The 20421-nt window shown below is 43.6% G+C and overlaps 1 protein-coding gene across 1 annotated transcript in view; it reads left to right on the top strand.

Annotated features, from left to right (window-relative positions):
• Nucleotides 1–9874, top strand: part of CARD11 (caspase recruitment domain family member 11) — a 39204-nt gene extending 29330 nt beyond the window's left edge. Inside the window, exons 15-24 of the mRNA XM_015876974.3 lie at nucleotides 311–512; nucleotides 1261–1387; nucleotides 2386–2635; nucleotides 3009–3105; nucleotides 4102–4197; nucleotides 4891–5026; nucleotides 5400–5573; nucleotides 6780–6904; nucleotides 7726–7841; nucleotides 8408–9874. Coding sequence (XP_015732460.2) covers nucleotides 311–512; nucleotides 1261–1387; nucleotides 2386–2635; nucleotides 3009–3105; nucleotides 4102–4197; nucleotides 4891–5026; nucleotides 5400–5573; nucleotides 6780–6904; nucleotides 7726–7841; nucleotides 8408–8612 — 1528 coding nt within the window. The 3' untranslated portion in view covers nucleotides 8613–9874. The remainder of the gene's footprint in view (nucleotides 1–310; nucleotides 513–1260; nucleotides 1388–2385; nucleotides 2636–3008; nucleotides 3106–4101; nucleotides 4198–4890; nucleotides 5027–5399; nucleotides 5574–6779; nucleotides 6905–7725; nucleotides 7842–8407) is intronic.
• Nucleotides 9875–20421: the final 10547 nt, after the last annotated feature.

Below are 20421 nucleotides of genomic sequence, written 5' to 3'. Positions count from 1 at the left end.
TATTTAGGACTACTTTCATATCCTGTAATCCAGTGAAAGACATCTTAAAATTTCAAAAACTTTAAAGCAGACAGAGGTTTAAACTTCTCCCTGTGGTCTTGTTATCCAGTCAGAGTACTTGAGGCTATCCAGCTGCTCTCCTGCAGAACTTACTCAGTAATAAGGATTTCTTTCAGAGTCCTTTGGTTCTAGTGCTGGATAGATTAAGTTTATTTCTGTGTCTCTCATTCATCACACATGCATTTAACTTGGGATTGGTAGTTAAAAGGTGAGATAACCATGTAACTCTTACATCCTTTCATCAACGCAGACCTTTTCGTCCCTCTGTCACATCTGTTGGGCGCATCAGGAATTCCTGCCATACCATCCAGCGCATAACACTGAATGGGGACACTCTCAATTCAGAAATCACTCTTATAGGAGGTAACGACAGAGGGAGCTTTGTTAGCTCTGTCATGTCAGGATCACTTGCAGAAAAAGCAGGTCTTCGGGAAGGGCACCAACTCCTGCTGGTAAGCATAGAATAATCAATACACATTACAGATCTCTGCACCTCCATGCATGCATCCTCACCACAATACCATCTTTTTGTGTCTTCTTTCACCTTGTGTTAGTGGAGAACTCTATGACTCTTGCAGAAGAAAACCTGGTATTGACTATGAAATAATGGGAAAACAGTGTTTGCATTTTTGGTTGTCCAACACACACCTTTGCACTTCAGAGTAGCTGTATGGAAGAGCTGAGAGCAGCTGGTGCTTTCTTTAAATGCTGAGTCTAATAGTACTGCCCCTCTGAGAACAGTAGAATGGGAGCTGTTCTCAACTTCCCAGTAGTTTCTTACCTTGAAAGGAAGTTTGTGCTATGTAACTCAGCACAGTGACTCCTAAGTCTGTCCCCAGCATCATGTAAGTGGTCCATTGATGCTCCTGCTAAGTTGCTCACTGCTTAGAGTTTGCCCTCCATTGCCAATGCTCCCAACCTTTATCCCATTAAAATACTGCCAAAGGAGAAAATACACATATATATATTCCTTAATTACTTATTACTGGGATTGTCAATGAGCTTCAACATGAGTCTGCAACTGCCAGCAGTCCTTATTTGAGAGAAAAGAAGCAAAATAATTGGAATATAATCTGTATCCTGATAGCAACGTATCTGGATTGCTTAATCAGAAAAAGATTGTGCCACTTCAAAAAATCCTGATATAATTGACTCAGACATTGAACCCACACTGGAGAGTAATGTCTCTTTTATATCTAGTTGGAGGGCTGCATCAAAGGAGAAAATCAGAGTGTTCCCTTGGATACTTGCACAAAGGAAGAAGTCCACTGGACAATTCAGAGGTGCCATGGTCCAGTAACACTCCAGTATAAATCAAATCACGAAGGTAAGACCGAAGGTATTTCTCGACAATAGCCCCAGGTCTATTGTACTAATTAGTGTGGATGAGAATAACAGAACCAGGTTATATTTTATATTGCTATAAATCTGAAGCATGGCTACCAGTGTCCATTATGGCAATTCTGTGTAACTGTTCCAGCTTTTAGCTGTGTAACTGTGAGCAAAATAGCCCATGTGCTTGTCACTGCAGGGCCCTGAAGGACTGACATAGTGGAGCAGCAACTACATGACTCACATAGCACAAGATTATTTTTATGTACTGTTTTCTGTAATACAGTGTGGTGAGCTGAATCATCTTTATCCAGCTGAAGCCAATTCAGCATTTACCTGTTCATTTCCTCTGTGTCTTTATCATATCCTTAACAGCTGGCGTTTGTGTGCAGTGAATGGAATTTGATTGTAGTGTTCAAGGCTGGCAATAATAATTTGGAGTCATGGATCAAAAATTGCATTCCAAACTCTGTTTTTTGTTGTTTTTTTTTCTGTTGTGTATGAATTTTAAGATTTTGATGTTGTTGTTTTGGTTTGGTTTTTGTTTTTTAATGCTAGATAGAGAGTTTTGGCTGAATAGATCACTGTACTTCCAGAATAGGGCTAACAGCAACGGATGCATCTGCACTGAGAAATCCAGTTTTACTGGCAGTGTGTGGGGAGGTGGTGGTGTCACCACTTAAACTGGTGAACACTGGAGAGGTGTTCAGGAGCCATGTGAGTGTGACACTGAGGGACACGGTCACTGGGCATGGTGGTGTTGGGCTGATGGTTGGACATCTTAGAGGTCTTTCCCAACCTTTATGATTCTGTGATCCCCAAGGGTTCTGCTACCAGCAGCATGACCTGTTTCTGAGCCAGAGCTCCATTAGTGTCATTAAGGTGCAACTCCATAACTTTGCTGCAGTGCTTCCAGAAGTACAAAGCATCTCTTGGAGGAGCCTTAGAATGCAGCAACCCCAACGTGCTTCATCCTGTCCTTCATTGCTGCAGGTTACAGGAAGCTGCTCTCTGAGCTGGAAGATGGGCTTATTGCATCGGGGGACTCATTTCACATTCGCCTGAATCTGAACATCTCCAGCCAGCTGGATTGCTGTTCCCTATCGGTGAAATGTGATGAGATTGTTCATATTCTTGACACCATGTACCAGGGGACGTGCGGGGGGTGTGACTGGCTTTGTGCCAGAGTCGATCCCTTCACAGACAAGGATCTGGAGAGGGGGACCATTCCCAGCTACAGCAGGTAAGCACTGAGCAGAGTGGCCACAGCTGAGAGGAAAATTAATAACTGCTATAGGAGAGGTGTGCACACCTCAGTTCTCAGGATAAAACTTGGTTTACGAGGTATAATGCTTTAGAAAGGGGGATGGCAGAGCTCACCTGAAAGAATAATGTCAGTTTCTCAAATGTGCTGAGGAAAATACATCGTGGAGGTTCTTTAATCCTTAACATAGCACTGCAGTCCTGATGGCTATTTTGTTCCTGCATTTGCTGGGTGGTTTAGTTAGTCCTCACTCCTGTTTCTATTTAATCTTTTCTGCGGCCACAGATGTGCTGCAGTCCAGCCTTTGAGTGGTTTCAGAACTAACCTGACCTGTGTGATTCTGTCCTTGCAGAGCCCAGCAGCTTCTCCTGGTGAAGCTGCAGCGGCTGATGCACAGAGGAAGCAAAGATGAGACAGACAGCTCACACAACACCCTGAGGGCTCTCCGGGTAAGTACCTCCAGAGTCTGCTTAATAGCCCTTTCTCCACTGCTACTTGTTGTTCCAGGAATTCCTGTTTGGGCTCTGTGTAATTTTTGATGGCACCAGGCAAGGGGTGACCTTTGTTTGCTTTAAATGCTATTGTCCCTGGCAGTGTACCTCCCTCCAGCACACTGTTAACCATTCCTGCTATGAGGTTGTACACTCTGTACCTGTTCTGTGATGTGGTCAGTGCCTTTTGTTTTTCTCTGTCTGTATGCCTCTAGTGCACCTTCACGTCCCCACACAGAAGCAGCAGTGTTGTTGGAGTTAATAATCTGAATTATTTCTCTTACTGTGAACAAGTGTCTAATCCAAAGCACTGTTATTGACTCTAATTAAAGATCTTTCCCAACCTACATGCAATGGGGAGAAGTGGGTCTTCCAGCTTTCCACCCACAACAGGACTGCTAATCTCTCCTTTCAGTGAGAGTTTTCTTTCTTTAGCCCAAAGAGTTCTACCAATTGAAAAACCAACTTCCTGGTGTATTAGTTACCTGAGGTTCTTTCTGCAGATTCTAACAGAGCCTGTGAGACGTGCTTGCTTCCAACACTGGCAGAGAGACACCGCAGCCACGGTGTTTGATTTCAGCCAAGGTTAAATGTCCTGCAATCCTGCTGTCCTCCAGGCCTCACTCACCAAAAGGATATGGGAGCACTGGCAGAGGTGTTAGTGAAAGCAAAAGCTCTGCCTGCTCTTTTTTGATGTAGAAATCACCTCCATCATAAGCTGTGGAGCACAGTCTGCTGGGAAGAAAGGAATGTGGAAGGGCAGTACAAGAAGCACTATTTCTCAGTATAGGACATAGTATACATAGCTTGCTTTGAACATCGTATTTGGGGTAGTTATGAATCAGTTGTTGTATTGGAAATATGAAATAATTGTTTTTGCTCATTCTGTCCTTTGTTGGTGTGATTAAAAATGAGCAAGCAAACAAACCAACAGACTGTGCTATTTTTTACTAGAATACACTGCAGCCAGAGGAGCCTGCCCCACAGAGTGACCCAAAAACCAGCCCTCGTCTGTCCAGAGCAAGCTTTCTTTTGGGCCAAATATTACAGGTAAAAAAGTTTAAATTCTCATTGGAATGTCTGAAGTTGTAGGTGAGAATAGCTGACATTCTTAGGCTGCTTTAATATCCCCAGTAACTCTACCCTTGGTGGTTGTGTCAGGACATCTTCTTATCTAGAAGAGGGTTTAATACATGAAAAAATTGATGGGTCAGCCCATCCCCTTGTCCTATCACTCAAGAGTTCGTCACCCTATTTCTTACAGCCCCCCTTTAACCAAAATGCTGCTCTCGGATCTCCCTGGAGACTTCTCCAGGCTGCACAGCCCCAGCTCTCAGCCTGTCCTCACAGGGCTTTAAGTCTCTTCCGTACAACAAAGAAGGTGCTGAGCTGTGTCTATAATCTGCAGCATTGTTGTTTAGATACTGTGTGTGTGCATTATTCTGTTGTGGATACCTCAGTGCTCGAACTATTGATAGCAGGGAGCTATGCCAAGGAAAAGAAGAGCATGCCTCTTCAGAGCAGAGAACAAAATAAGAAATCCCTAAGGGCATTAACAAAGGCTCTGAATCAGATCTATGATATTTAAAGAGCCTTAGGATTCAGTCAACAGAACCATGGAGTCTTGTCTTTGATAGACATAGGTAATTCAGATCTTGGAGATAACAAGTGTGGGCTGATGAATGCCTAGGAGAATAAAGAATGTAAGAAACAAGGGTCCAATCTCTCCGTTCACCTTTTCAGTTTGTCAGCAGGTCTGAAAACAAATATAAGCGTATGAATAGCAATGAGCGAGTTCGTATCGTTGCTGGCTGGCCCTCTGGTCTGGCACGGACCTCATCTGAAGCAAAGAAATCCTCCTTGCCTGATAAACTGGAAGGTATGTATATAAAGTAATGGTAATTTCACAAGCAAGCTTGCAGCACTGAAACCTCCTGTTCTGTTGGCAGCTCTTCCTGGGTTTTCTCTTGCTCTTTGTCCAAAATGTTTAACTTTAAGTGGAGCAAATAAGCAGAAAGATTCTCCCAGCAAGTCTCCTGTTAAACCATGAAATGTTCTCTTGAAAGCAAAAAGCACTTGAATTATTTCATATTAAATTGGGCAGCATACTACTGGATATATAGCAAGGCATCAGAGAAGGAAAGACCAGTATGACTAACCGTGTCATTTGTGGTTCGCACATTTCTCCTTTTTTTCTCTCCAAATACTGAAGGAGAAGAAATCGGAGTATAAACATCTTGTTCTCTACTCAGATTTGGATTCCAAAAGTGAAATCAACAAGAGGCTGATTCCTTACAGTTTGGTGAGACCCATCCACTGCGAGCGCAGGCGTCCCGTTCTGTTCACCCCCACCATGCTCGCCAAGTCCTTGGTTCAGAAGCTTCTCAACTCCGGAGGTGCCCTGGAATTCAACATATGCAAGCCAGGTAATGGGGTAAAAGAGGCCCGTGACTCCCAACCTGCAGTGTTGGAAATACAAGCATCCATATGTGCACACACAGAGGATCATGCAGTTCTGGAAGTTGCTTGAAATACTGAAGTCACATTAGAGTGATGTGTAACTACAGTTCATGCCTTTTGAGAGTGCCTGAGGTATCTGAATGTTTTTGAGACAACCAGTGCATGGAGTTATGAGATGATGTGTCTGTGAATCTTATCCATGTGTATGTTGCGTGGTTGCTAGGATGCCCCTCAGAGATTGAAATGCTGTGAGTGCTCTTTCTGTTTGCATACTGTTTGCATACTGCATATCTAGGCGATGTGAAATTTTGATTAATTTGTTTCTAGTATTCACTATTATGAGGAATATCTTCCCTAGAGCGATTTTATGTTTCTATCTCATCCAAGGCTTGAAGATTGTGCATTTGATCTGCTCAAAAGACTGATTTTCTTCCATGCTAAGTATTTACTATTAAAGCAATATGCAGCACTGTGATTGCTGTAGGGCAGGATTGTATACAACACAGCATTAAACACAGCTGACGTTTCATTTTTACACTAATATTGAATACCCAGTGCATCGTACGCAGTCCTACAGTCATCCAGACAGAGAAACTAAAAAGTTAAGTATGATAATAAATATTCCCTGTCTTGCAACATAAAACAAAAGCTTTGATGTAGAGCTGCAATTCACAAGGGGGCCAGCATCACGCAGTGCAACCTAAGCCAAATTTTTCTGAAACTTTAAACACAAATGCTAGAACAGTAAATCCACACTTTAGGAGCCTGTGCTGAAGAGACCTGCTTTTTTTTCTTTGTTTTATTTATTTATATATATATATATTTTTAGCACTTCTCAGCATCCCTCAGCCCTGAAATGTTACTGCATAACATTAGGTGCTGGAATTGTATTTACTGTTTGAATTTAATGCCTTCATAGTGTTGTGGTAATTGCCCAAGGACTCATTGGTGGAAGATATAGCTGAGGTGCTCAGCTGTGATCAGATTAAGCTTTAATTGAATTCAATGGAAGAAATGAGGCAGCTGTTAAGAAGACAATTCATTGCTCATCTTCTTTCCCTGAACCACTCTTACATCCCAGCTGAAGTGCTGTTGGATAGCTTTGCAGGTGTACTGTTGTTGTAATCTTGATGTGGGTTTTTTTTTCTGTCCTCATCCACTTCTCCCACCAGATATCGTAACAAAGGAAGAGTTCTTAAGGAGGCAAAGGATGGAGACAATCATCTTCAGCAGAGAGAAGAATCTGAGCACATATGAGTGCATCGTACCTGCCAATATCGAGGCTGTCGCCGCCAAGGTGCTTAGAGTGCTCTGAGCCCATTGGATATCCTGTCTATTTATTTGCCTGCAGTGTGTCTTAGTTCTTGAACAAGGACTCTGGTTTACAGTTGGCTTCTTTCTTGCCCGCCTTAAATCTCAGATTCATGTTTATTCCCTCACATGGCCTTTATTTGTGCTCTTGCTTTTCCCTTTCTTTTTCCTCCTCAGCCACGTCCTTTTGTATTCCTATTCATTCTCTGTGATGACCCACATTGATGCAGCAAAATATCCTTTCGTTTTCTATGCTCCGTCCCTCATTCAGTTCCTCTTCATATCATGAGTATCTCTGAGTGTGCGAGAGAGTGAGAGATACAAGAAGCGAGACAAAGGGAAGGAGAGCCTGAAACACAGGCACAGAGGTGTACAGCGCAGGGATAACAACGTCAAAGACAGAGATCTCATATCAAGCAGAGCAGGTTTGATGCACAGCATGGAAAAAAGGGAAAAATTAGAAGATTGTTTTCTTCTCTCACAAGCAGTTGATGTTCTCTCTGAACAAAGAGTGTGTCTGAGCTTGTGTATGCGTGTACCACTTGTGTTTTATCATGCTCTTCAATTTTAGATCAATCCCTTTCTATTTTAAACGTGTTCTGAAAGCTTTTAAGCTTCGCTTTCATTTGGCTGTAAACCAGTAGGAGGAGTTGGGACTTTAAATGTATATTTGATTTGAGAGCCTTAAATCAGTACAATGGTAAATGCAGAGCTTTTGAGCTGACCCCATAAGGTACGGATACCTTTATCTGCGGATTCTACAGCTGCAAATGTTTCTTTGTGACTCTGTTGTGACTTTGTTTTTAGAATAAGCATTGTCTCCTGGAAGCCGGAATAAGCTGCACAAAGGATTTAATCAAAGCCAAGATATATCCCATTGTTCTTTTTATCAGAGTCTCGGAGAAGAACATCAAGAGGTTCAGGTAAAATAGCAAACCTTTTGTGTATTTGATATTCTGTCTTATTCAGCAAGTAATTCTTGAGACGAATAATGTCATCGCTGAGGGGAACACAGGCCCTATTTCCTTTCGTCCGCTGTCTGCGTGTGTGCATCATTTCCTTCAGCAGCTCCTCCCTGAAATCATACAATGGGAGAAAATAGGAATTCCCCACATTTTACATTCATTCCCTATCCCCAGTAACAATTGGCACTGTGGGAGGATGAGACCTCGGTGTGTGTTTTTCTCCATGCTTAGTAATCCCTCAGCATTTCTTCAGGTAACGCTGCTGTAAGAGGGAAGTTCATAAACACTTGCACTCTCTCTACTTTCAGTCCTCTCAAGTTGTTTCCCCATAGCAAATATTTTTCCTTAGGGGTGGGATGGAGGTAGTGCAGAGGATAGATGTGGCGTACCTGTGTTCTTGCTTATATATAGTTTTATTGCTTGTATATAATCAGTAGAAAATAAATTCTTGACTGGGGAATCTGGGACTACAGGATTCACTTCTAATGTGAGATGTTTATTTTCGGTCTGCTCATTTGGTACAGGAAGTTACTGCCAAAGCCAGAGGCTGAAGATGAGTTTTTACGTATGTGCCGTCTGAAGGAGAAGGAACTAGAAGAGCTGCCGTGTCTTTATGCCTCTGTAGAGGCAGATGCGTGGAGCAGTATTGAAGACCTTATCAGAACAATAAAGGAGAAGATTGGAGAAGAGCAGCGTAAAACCATCTGGATAGATGAAGATCAGCTCTAAAACCAGTGTGTGAAATGGGGCTCTTTGGTGATAAATGGATATTCCCAGGTGGAGCAGGGGCCCACAGAGTTCTCTGACTTGGTGCCCAGTGCACACTCCTGTCTCACCCTTGCTGACTGGGAACTTGCTGCTGGCAGAGCCCATGTATGGAATAGATCTGGAGCGGTGCTGGATAGCCCGTGCTTCAGGTGCCAGGGATCTAGGAGGTGGATCAGACCACCGTGGCTTCTGACACACCAACATCTCTTAATGGACAGCAGCTGTTTAACGAGTGGGGAGGACAAAGATCTTGAGAAGGATCTTGGGGTAATTTATTATGTAAAAATATGGATCGCAATTGGCTTTTCATGCACTTCTGATGAGGTCAGATAAGTGGAATCTAAGAGAAATAAAGTGTGAGGATTGAACTAAAGGAAATGGAATTGAGGTGTGCCTCACACCCATCTGGAGGTGAGATTCCAAATATACGCCGGTGTGGAAACTGAAAGCTGTTTGGCAGCAACAGCAACACTACTGCTGATGGCCACAGTAGCTCTACAGCCCTGTTTTTCCATTACCATTTTAATCAGAAAGCAGGAAAATAACTATTATTCCTGGCATTAATTAAAATGACAATTTTCCCTCCCTTTCTAGAGCCCAGTTCTATTTAACAAGTTTTCTTTCAGTCTTGGAACTTGGAAAAAAAAAATTAGACTCCACAGTCCCAGTGGAGCATCAGATCTTCCAAGATCTGCAGTGGTTTCATTTAGTTTTTTCCCTGCCTCTGCATTGCATTCATTTATACATCTCTCAATGTTTAATTTTCTTTTACTTGTTAGAAGTAACACTGATGCCTTCTCCAGACAAGCTTCTCTGTTTCTCCACTGAAATCTGTATTTCTCTATAACTTCATTGCCGGCCAACATGCCTGAGCTCAACAGGAGGGACTGTTCTGCAGAGAGGAAAAGGAGAGCTTCATAAGGCAGTAATCGCTGGGAGCCGCTCCATCCTTGACCTCTCTGCTGTGATTGACAGCACAGGGACCAGCGAGTGCTGCTCTGTGCTGTGGCCAAGCAGGGTAACGTTTTCAGAACTATGTGTGTGACTCAGAAGACCGCATCCCATTTTCAAAAGCACTCAACCCCTCAGAGAGTTGAAGTTCCACTGATAATGAGAGGGACTGAGACTCCTAAGTCTCTTAGGGCTTTTAACGTTTTTCCTCTATACGTTAGACACTGTATTGAGACTGCCAAATTGATTCAATAAAAACAATCGGATAATTATGGCTTGCACAACTGCTGATCTGAAACGCGGTAAGAACTGACCTACAGAAGGAGTACATCCCATTATCCTTGGGTCTTTCTTTCCCTGCTGTATCCCTCCATTTTAAGACACGTTTAACTAATTTATCTTTGCTTCTGTGTTCATCCTACATCCTCCGTCTCGGTACTTCAGAAGGGCATGCAGCAGCTTGCAATAACAGGGCAAGCAGAATCCAAGCAGAACATCTGGCCTGGCTGCCCACGCTGCTCTGACTGCTGCACTGTCCTTGTGAGGAGCTCCTGATGCTCAGGGTGTCTCTCGGGTAGACTGGGTCAGTTTGTGTTGGCTTGAATGATGATGCTTTTCTACTCTTATATTTATGCATATCATTCTTTAACAAATGGTAGCTTCTAGAAGTTATTAATGTCAGTTTACATCTGACTTTCTGCTGTTTTTTCTCTCGTATTATTCATGTTTGAAAGGCTGTTCATAGCATTTGTCAGAGAATGGCTCTTTACCTTCCCAGTGCCATCTGTTTGGACTGTGCAAGCAGGGACATACTCCTACTTTGCAGTCTCTTTACAAAGAACAAGCTGCATCCACCATTTGCAGCTCCTGCCAGGGCAAAGAATAACAACTGATTGGGGAATACATAAAACAAATTGGATGATGCTTCATAGAGCCTCTGTAGCCCAACAAGAAAGCAGAAAGCATCAGCTGGAAAAGCTAAACCTTCCAGGAGCATCTTGCAGGCACCCAGACAGCTGAGCAAATGGAAGGACTGTAAGGACATCCCTCCACTGCTTCAGTAAAAGGTTTGGTCAGGTCAGTTTCAGAAGCACAGGATGCAGTAACACCTGGAGGAGTGTCTGGAGCAGGTGGGGAACAGGAAGGATGGGATGAAGGGTCTCCAGTCAGCTGCTTCTGTGGTGGTCTCTCACCATTGCTTTAACTCTGGGCCCCCTGGATAATGAGAACAGCTGTGGGTGTGATTTGTCTCACTTAGAGGCAGAGGAAGGTGGATGCCACAGTCTAAATGATGTTTCTTTTGCAATGAATGGAGATACACCTCCAAAGAGCTATTTGTCTGACTTGTATGTAGATGGCTGTCTAAGGATGGAATGATTGTCCTCTGTATCTTTCCATCGACCACAGAAGGAAATGAGACCTGGCCCTTAGCATTTAGCATTTTGATTTGTATATTAGGACAGCTAGACACACTGTATGGAGAAGGCAGGACTAGAAATGGAGGCAGAGAGCAACCACAGGCCTAACTACGTCTGTGAGATGAGAGGAGTGAATACAAGAAATGCACTTGTATTTTTGGTGTCAGAGTGAATGTCCTGTAAATTCCAAGCTCTGCAGTTAATGTGGTCTTCTGTGTATTTGATACAAAGCAACCAGACTGCTAGATGAAGTTCTCTAGCAGAGCTATGTACTACTTTATCAGTCAGGCTTCAGTGGTGGTGACTGTTGAAAAAGTGGAAGCGATGATTAGGAAGAGGCAGTAGAAACTGGAAATGCTGTTTGCTGTAAACAGTATCCCATCTGAGTCCAGGCCAGATTGGGCCTAAGTTTACTGAAGGGTAAAGGACTGACTGGTTTTCCACCTGGTTCTCTGGTGTTTCTGCATTGCTGGCCAGGATTGGTGATCAGCACCTGGGCATGCGGCTATGGCTGTAATTCACAGACGTTATCTGAGTCCAATGGAATCAAAGGGCAGAGCCAGGTTTGAAGTGGATGCTGTGGCTGAACATCACGGTTCACATCAGCAGCCCAACAGAGACCATCTGGATCTGGTTCTGTTCGTCCATCTGAGATAAGCAGAATTTACATCAGCCCATTTTAAAGCAAACCACTTCAAGATTCTAACTTAACTTTGGGAACACTTCTCCACTATCTGTATTTTATGCTAAACAAGGAGTTATCAGAAAGTCAGGGCAATTGCTCTGTATTTGGTATGCTGCTTTTTTCTGTTAAAAAAGTAGAAAGAAAAGGAAGGAAAGAGAAAGCAAGGCTGCTCTAAAGCATAGAATGGCCTTTCAACATGTATGATTGGAAAACCTCTTCTTCTTTGGTTTATGAAGTCACAAGAACTTGCCCAAAGTTTCTCAGATGTGGTTTGTTCTTTGGAAAATGTCATTGAAAAACTGGCTGCTAGAAAATGCAACCAGAAATATTTCAGTGGTATATTCTGTTAGAAAACGTGCTTTCATCCAAATTGTTTTCTATGGAAATGTTTCTATTCTGACACTTCAATTTTAGAAGGTTAAAGTTTTTAAACACTACTGCAGTAGTTCTCTTCAGTATTTGCCATACTTCCAATCCCTTATCTAGATGTGTTTGTTAATTGTGTATAGCCTATGTATTTCTGAATTCTACATTTAAGCATTTGATTTGATTGAAATGCTTTTTGAGGAGAGTTTTGTATTTGATGTTTATCTCCCACAGAATAATAGAAGTAATGGCGTATAGCCATCAGATGTGGCATAATGCAAGTACAAGAAACCAAATCAGGCTTTACATGGTGTTTAATTCTGCTGCTAAAGTGATGTATTATCTCAGTCAGGCTCATGCGGTTCAGCACATTTGGGAACAGTTGCAGGTAAAAACTTCATGCAAACTTTATTACACAGAATTTGTTATTCCTTTGAATCCAAATTCCAGCTGGAGGCGAAGCTGGCGGTGGCTCTGTCTGCAGCAGGCAGTTCTGCACGATGTGCAGGGCAAGAACACACATAAAGCAGACCATTGCCTGTGAGCTTTAAGTGGAGATAGTTGCCTAAGCTGGAAAGATGCCCGCAAACTTATTAGAGGTGTCTGTATTCTTTTATGCCAAGATATTGTCATGGCCTACGGTTGGAAAACTCTGCTGCAAGGATGACGCTGGGCAGTATGCAGGTAGCTTCAGGGCTTCAGAGCTGCCGGGGGCTGTGATGCTTCTCGTGGTCACTAAAGCTGTGAAGGTAAATCAGTAGTTGCTGAGTTGTGCCATGGAGACTGACAAGTGAGGCACAGTTGGGGATTTGGGGTTTCTGGGTGAGCAGCACTCTAGGATTTTGCAATTGTTTGAATTGAATGCTCTGAATCAATCAGCATTAATCAGCTTATGCTGCGAAGCCTACCAAACGTGCTCTGGTGCTTGGTGTAGCTACTGGCTCCCTTGCTCTCATTCAAGAACTGAATAATACAGCACTGTTTTGTGCTGTCTGCAATTGAAGGTGTACAGGATTTCTAGCAAGAGATACATGATTCTTTTCCTACCAGTTCCTTTGCCTTCCCTGTGTCTCTGCCTTGCTCAGTTTCCAGCATTCCCACCTGCTCTGTGCAGTGCAGTGCACGGGCTCTTTGCAGCAAACTTGGTTTGCTGGAGCTCCACCAGAGCACCTCCCTGTGCCCACTGCACCGAGTGATGAACTCATAAATCAAAATTGCAATTTAAGAAAAACTTTCTGCTTTTTCAGACTTGTCTGCAACAGAAAAAGGAGGTTCATGTGGGTCAATGAAGTGTACCTTCTGATGTGGGAGAGCTGGGCCCAGCACAACCCTGGGCCAGAGCTCCTGACCCACAGTGACAGTGTTGAGCACTGCCCACACAGCCACAAGGAATTGTTCTGTCTGACACTTCCCTGAATGGAAAACCTAATTCAGCCAACGCAGCTCTGAGACTGTGACAGGAAATTTCCTCCCCGATCTTTCAGGGACTGCAGAACTCTGCTGCAGTCCCAGAAATGGCACCTCATATTTCTGCAAAGCTCTGGAGCCCTTCCTGATCCTCATGGCCCTACCCAGTGACAAATCTGTGCCACTCACATGGGCTTTCCCCTGAGTCTTTCCAATGCACATTTGCTTTTATGCCTCAGAAAATGGAAAGTCTCCCATCCTGGTTTCCATCTCTCATCTGTATTATAGGTCTGGTGTTGCCTCCAGGATCTGAGTGGGGACTGCCATGCACAGTGCGATTTGTAGCTCAGTTTGAGAACCGTACCAGGAACTAAGCTCAGAACAACAGGAAGCTCTTCCACCCTCCCTCCCCCGCCTCTTTTTTTTCTGTTCCTCTGCTGCAGAAACTTTCTGATGCTCAGATCAGGCTCTCTGGGGTTAATTGCACCATTCGTCACTGGAAAAAAGAAAAAAAGAAGAAAAAAAGAGACCCTTTAAAAGCAGATGGTGGGTGATAGGGAACCTGCCTGAGAGTTAATATCTACAACAGCGTATCTGCTTCATCAGATATTAGCATCAAAAGCTGTCTGACAATTTAGCAAGAAACAGCAGTTTTGATATGGGTTCCTCCATAGCATCCCATCACAACTGGGCAAACAGTGAGGCAAGAGCCAGGCAGTGCCTCCCAGGGCTGGAGGTGATGCTGGAATACTGGGGATGCTCCTGCTCAGCAGCAGTGTGTGCTACACAGAGCAGCACCAGACTGGGGCTGAGCTGCTGGGTAGGGTGTGAAGGAGCCAGGACGTGCAACTTCTCTGGCTGTTTTCAGACACATTAATTAATTGCTACAATGCAGATGAGCAGTAATAGCTGCCACTCCACCTGTGCTGCCCTCAGCAGCCAGCCTGACATTTTTGACCCTGGCAATCTGGAAGAATTCTACCAGAAAACTGAGATGCTTTTTTCCCTTTGTTCTCTGTCCCACTAAACTCCATTTTCATATGTTGGTGGAAAGGGTTGTTCATGGTCAACAGCCAGGGCCTGGAAGCACTTCCTGATGACAAATGTTTGGTATTTCCACTTCTGTGGAGGACAACATCCTTATTTTCTGATTTAAATTCACCACAACTGTTGCTCTCACATCAATTATGTACATTTCTCCCCTGTCTCTCGCTGTGAAATGCCAGCGAATCTGAGAATTTTTGCTCAGAGATGTGGGGAACTAACAGGGATTTCTGGCACAGCCCACAGCGATCACAGCTACTAAGGCATCAGCAAAACAGCACAGAGACGTGCAGGAACTGGGACGCACTGAAGGTCCATCTGCTGCTCATAATGAGGTATTCAGAGGGTCATTGCTAAAGCTGGGGCGCATTGGGGCAGTGCTCGCTAAGAGGAGATTGAACTGAAGTGGCTGTGCCCAGCCCTGGCCATGGGCACATCCCCAGTGCTCAGAAAGCAGGACAAGAAATAGAGAAAGCTGAGCCAGCTGAGAAATGTCTTCCTGGCATAAATGGGCAGAATTCCATTAACTTTCAGTTCTGTGCACCGGGAAGAACTGAGCTGGATATCGACTCTGACCTAGTTGAAGTTCTTTACAGCAGCATCACTGTATTGTTAAAATACTGTAGGATGAGCCAATTTTTGGTTGTTGTCTTCTTTTTTTTTTTTTTTTTTTTTCCCCACCCTAGAGAAAGCCAGTGGGGTAAACTTCTATTAAATGAATGTGAAAAATTGATGCCTGGTTCTAAGTGCGCATTTATAAATATAACATCAAATCCAATGTCTCTTGGCAGCTTCTCTCCCGAAGAGCTCTGCCCTCCAAGCATTCCTGCCTTGCTGGAGGAATGGCTTTCTCTTTCCAGCCTCCAGGAACAGTCAAGCCACCTTCCAAAGATAGCCTTATACTGGTGAGATTTAGCTCTGTCACTGCAACATGTCTGCAGCATTTATTTCTCCATATTCTGGTGCTGAGCTGATCTGCTCATTATCAGATTGCTGTTTATTAATCAAAGCGGTAACAATGGGATGGAGAAGCTGGAATGCAGTGCAGACAGTGCTTCATTTGTTCCAATTGATTTTCCTATCACATTTTATTACTACTATTTACCCTATGTGCCTCAGAAAGATTGAACTGCACTGTGCAATAGGGGTACATGGTTGAATTTCTCCTCCTTTGAGCTCTTGCTGTTTCTATTATGATAGTCAGAACTGTAGGCTTTCCCAGCAACTAAGCCATGACCTTCTCTGCTAGACAACAGCACATGGAGGTTTTCTGATAACAGACCTCCATTTGTGTGTGAAGTCCTGCATGTGGAGTCCTAGGGGAGTCCATGAGGATCACGCATACAGAGCCTGTCAGAAAGTTAGATTGCCAAGATGTCAGTTTACAACTTCCCAGTGCTGATCAGAACCAGAGCTATAGCTGAAGCAGCTATAGGAGGTGTAAGGAAAGAGTGTGCAGAACAGACAGCCTGTGTTTGGGCCAGGATGGTGCAGTGATTTCAGGATGAGGTTTTGTCTTCAGTAAATGCAATAGAGATGATGATGCATGTATTTCCCTGCCTTTCCTAACTGTTTTCTACTGTCTTAGATCACCATTTGCAAGCTGGATCTTGCAGACCGCAGCCGGCACATCTACAGCACTGGGATCACCAAATGATGATGGCCAGAAGGTATGTGGTGCTTTATGGAAGGTGGACTCGGATCAACCAGAAGACAAAGGGAGGCAGGTGATGTGAGATATTGTTGATTGTCTCCATTCCACAAACAAGTCTGACTGAGAAACAAAAGTAACTATTTAACTTTGCCGGAAAGACCTATTAAAACCTGTGGCAAAGCTCCTATTTTTAACACAACCAGGATTTCACTCTACAGATTCATAAGTGTTGTAACCATGTTGTGAACTTGCCCCATTCAGTGAGAACAACCGGAAACCCATGGTTGGCTGCACCTGTGGGTGTGAGATACAGTTGCGTGGGGAGGTGATGAGAATGTGTAACAAAAAGGGAAAGAAAAAAAAAAAAAGAAAAAGCTTTGTTTTGTACATTATTTTTGTAATCAGTCTGATCCAGGAGTGAGGAGGCAGCAAACAGGTGGTGGCCTGTGTCATTAATGAAGTTCAAAACAGAAACCACAGATTGTCAGCTGAGCTGAAAGTTTCCATGGGCTCTTTTCTCTTACTGGAAATGTGACAGACCCTCACACAGGAATTTATCACACGCTCCGTCTTGCCAAGATGCTGTTTGGTAATTTATGTAGAGCACGTGAATAGTTGAACATCCATGTGCAAACCTATCTTGTGTGCACATCTGCACCACATCACAGCTTGTGTCCGTCCGTATACAACTTCACACACTTTGGACCCTGCCACACAATATCAGCTGGAGCTGCTTTGTGCTGTCTGCTCCACCAGCAGAACGGCTGTTCCTGTGCTACCAGCAGAAGTTGTGGGGTTTTAGGGCAGAAGATGCTGAGTGCCACAGCCCCTCTGCAATGTGCTTCCATACACTGGTTATTTCTCCAGCAGTGTCTGAGCTGTGTGATTTTGAGGTGTCTGATTTTGAGCTGTCTGATGGTTTCTTTATCCTCCTGCAGCCGATGACCTTGAGCTGCACAAATAATTATTTTCTTGCTGCTTTATTTTTTTCTCTCTCTCTTTAATATATTTATTTTTGAGCTGCAGTCAGGGTAATTGAATGATTGTAAAATGTGCCACTAGGCCACTCGGGGTTAAGTGAAAACTCCAATAATGCCATCTGCAGGAACGTTTTTGGTCACATTTAAGGTCTCTGTCAGATAAAGGGTTAGAAAATATCAGCCTGAGACTTTAGCATTGCAAATGGGTTTCTGCAGGCGCAGTGTGAGTGATGGGAGGGAGGGGAAGAAGAGGAAAGAACAGACTGACACTGGTGGTGTGTTCAAGCTGGGCTAAGCCTGGGTACCTGGGTGAGGTTCAGTATTGATCAGAGTGGAAACACGGAGTATTTTGGTTAATCTGGCACTGCTTCACTCGTGCTCTATTCCCATTGTTAGTGGAATCTGTGATTTACGGTGTTCAGCCTGGATCAAATTCAGCCCCTGTATTTCTTAAGATTATTTTTTCACCTTTTCTTGCTGAAGTGCATTTCTGGCAGAAGTTTTACAGCGTTTCAAAAAGAATCACGTCTCCCCCCAGTGGTGAAGTGCTGCCGCTTCGGTTCCCAAAATCAATTGGGTACCGTGGCTGTGTGTGAATGTGCATGACGATACACTTTGGTGTGAAATCAGTTTAAGAAGAGAATGACCCTTTGTTAGCAGCCACCTCTTTTACACTTGTTCTTCAGCAGAACTCCCCTGCTCTTTGGAACATCCTTTCTTGTACAGATATCTCATGTTAATGCTCTTCCTTTTAACAAAATAGTTCAGTATAGAAATTCTCACTCAATTTGCATTCTTGTATGAATATTTGTAGTCTCTGCCCACTGATTCCACAGTTGTGCAGTAAAATACCAGACTGAGTCCCATCATTTCTTGATGTGAGGTAACACCATGCTTTAGATATTTGGTAGAAAAACCCCTTTGGATTGAGCTGTTTTCAGTCCAGGAAAGACGTGTTCAAGCCCTGGTCAACTCGTAACCGAAAGCCATATGACACAAGTGCATTGGGGTGAGGAGATATTGATTTACCTTCTGTAAAATAAATGTAAAGCCAAAAGCCAGAGCATTTTTCAGGACCTCTCCTGTCCTTTGTGATTTGTGTGACCCTCGCTGCATGCCCCACATCTCATACCTACACTCAGCATCCCACACCTCCCCTACAGTCTCTGAATTGCAGATGTGTATTGTGAGTTGCAGCACTTGCATGGCTGTGTTGTGAGCCATGAGTGCTCCATTCCTCACCCAGTTTCTGTTCCTCACTCAAGTTTTTCATTCTGACCTTTCTCTTCACGTTTCCCTATCTGAGGTGTGCTCTGTGCATCACTTTCTTAACCTTCCTGTGCCTCACTGTAGTCCCTGTTGAAACTGCAGCATCAAAAAAGATATTAAAATAGCACAGTGATACCTCAGAAAGGGGAACAGCAAGAAACATGACAATATTTAAACCAGTATTTAGCATTAATTATGCTTTTACTTCCAGGAGAGAATAAACACAACACATTGAGGCTGGAAGACTTGTTCAGAAAGGGTTCCATGTGATGCCCTTTGATTATTTGATTAGAATATGTCAGCAGTGCCTGTAGCTCCCGTTTGGCTGATTTCGTGCCAGAACAATGGGCTGTGATGGCTTCAGAGTCAGCTCAACAGTTCCCCTTCTTCTGAGCATCATAAATGAATTGCAGAAAACAGATCTGTGCCTTTTCTTTCTGAGCTCTTTCATCACCTGAACTGTGACAGAGGATGGCTTTCCTCAGTGCTCGCTGTATCACAACCGTTTGCTAAGAAATGAATATATTTTTGAAGATAAAATATCTTGTCTCTCCAGGAGAATGCATTCTCCTTCTGTTTACTTTGGGTTACAGGCTGTGTTTTCCCTGTCACCCACAAATATTCACTGTATGTTTCTTCCTCCTTCTCTTCTAGCCAAGGTTATAAATTAAAATTCAATTTCATTAAAATTGTAAGTAATCACTCTCTGTCTCTCATTAGTAATGATTCTGTGCAGGGGGATCCCGGCTGCTCCCACAACTGTAATTCAATTGGACTCACCAGCTCTTGTTCACAAATCGCTTGAGCTGCACTTTCTTCACGAATTTATGGCATCAGCACTGTCCAGAGGTTGAATTACAGCTGCAGGTTTGATCAGGGACTGCATTATTCTGCATCTAATCCCTGCATTCTGACAGCAGCAGGGGGGAGCCCTGTTGTTTTACAGGAGCCGTGCATTGTTCTCCTGCTTTATGTCAGGGGCTGAACTGCCTTAGGGATCAGGGAACTGTCAGCCCAAAGCTACAAGCAAACAACAAGATCAAAATGACACAGTGCGTAAATAACAAACACAGAGACAGGCAGAAGCCAGCACTCCTTTTTCTCTTAAATTACTGGGACAGTAGCTGACCACACATTGTGCTCTTTCATCATCAGATGATATCTGAATACAGCGATGCTATCTGAGCGTGATGTTGAAATAGCACACCCAGCTCTTACCCAAAATGAGGAATGCTGATATTCACTGAATGCTGATATTCACTGGTGGCACAAAATCACTTAAGCATTAATTAAACGTTCAGCCAGAGGCCGTGTTTGTGCATTCGCTCACACTTAGGCCTTTCCTCTCAGGCAGCGATTGGTGACTGATGCATTCTCAGCAGAATGGGATGTCAGCAGATCCAGAGCAGCACACAGCAGAGCCTGAGCTGTTCACACAGAGGTCATACATCACCCACCAGCTGACAGCCAGGGCTTTGCCTACTGCCAAGCAATGTATATCCCCAGCCCACCTGTCCTTGTGGGAAGTCTCATGTAGGATCATGCTGTTGTCATGCCTGGCACTCATGGCTTTCAGGTTGGAATTGATCTTCATTGGGACTGCAGAGGCACATGCAGTGACACATTTAACCTCCGTCTGGGACAGGAAAAGATAATGGTATATTGCTTTTGAGAGTTCTTCCTGCTTTATGGAATCCATACTCAGGAGTTCCTATGACACCAGGCTGAAGCTGGCATATATCAATGTCTCGTACTCATTTAATTGAGCTCTACTGTTGAAACATTAATGACAATCACTTTAACATGTGACAATATAGTAGTTCACCCCTCTTTTGTTTCTCGTGGTTTCTACTAATTTTCTTAACATCAAAATCTGTCACTCTGGTTCTGCATGAACCCTGGGAGGCAAATTATGAGAGGAGTGGAGCAATTCCTGTTGGCATTAATGAGTAGGTGTTTTAAAAACCTGCTTTCTTTGGAAACCGAAGGTACTTTC

Source organism: Coturnix japonica, chromosome 13 (assembly GCF_054131305.1).
Source record: "Coturnix japonica strain WE chromosome 13, WE-NBRP24, whole genome shotgun sequence".
In the NCBI taxonomy this organism is placed as follows: domain Eukaryota; kingdom Metazoa; phylum Chordata; class Aves; order Galliformes; family Phasianidae; genus Coturnix; species Coturnix japonica.
The sequence above is the reverse complement of the archived record's forward strand: the minus strand, read 5'-3'. Positions and strand labels throughout refer to the sequence as shown.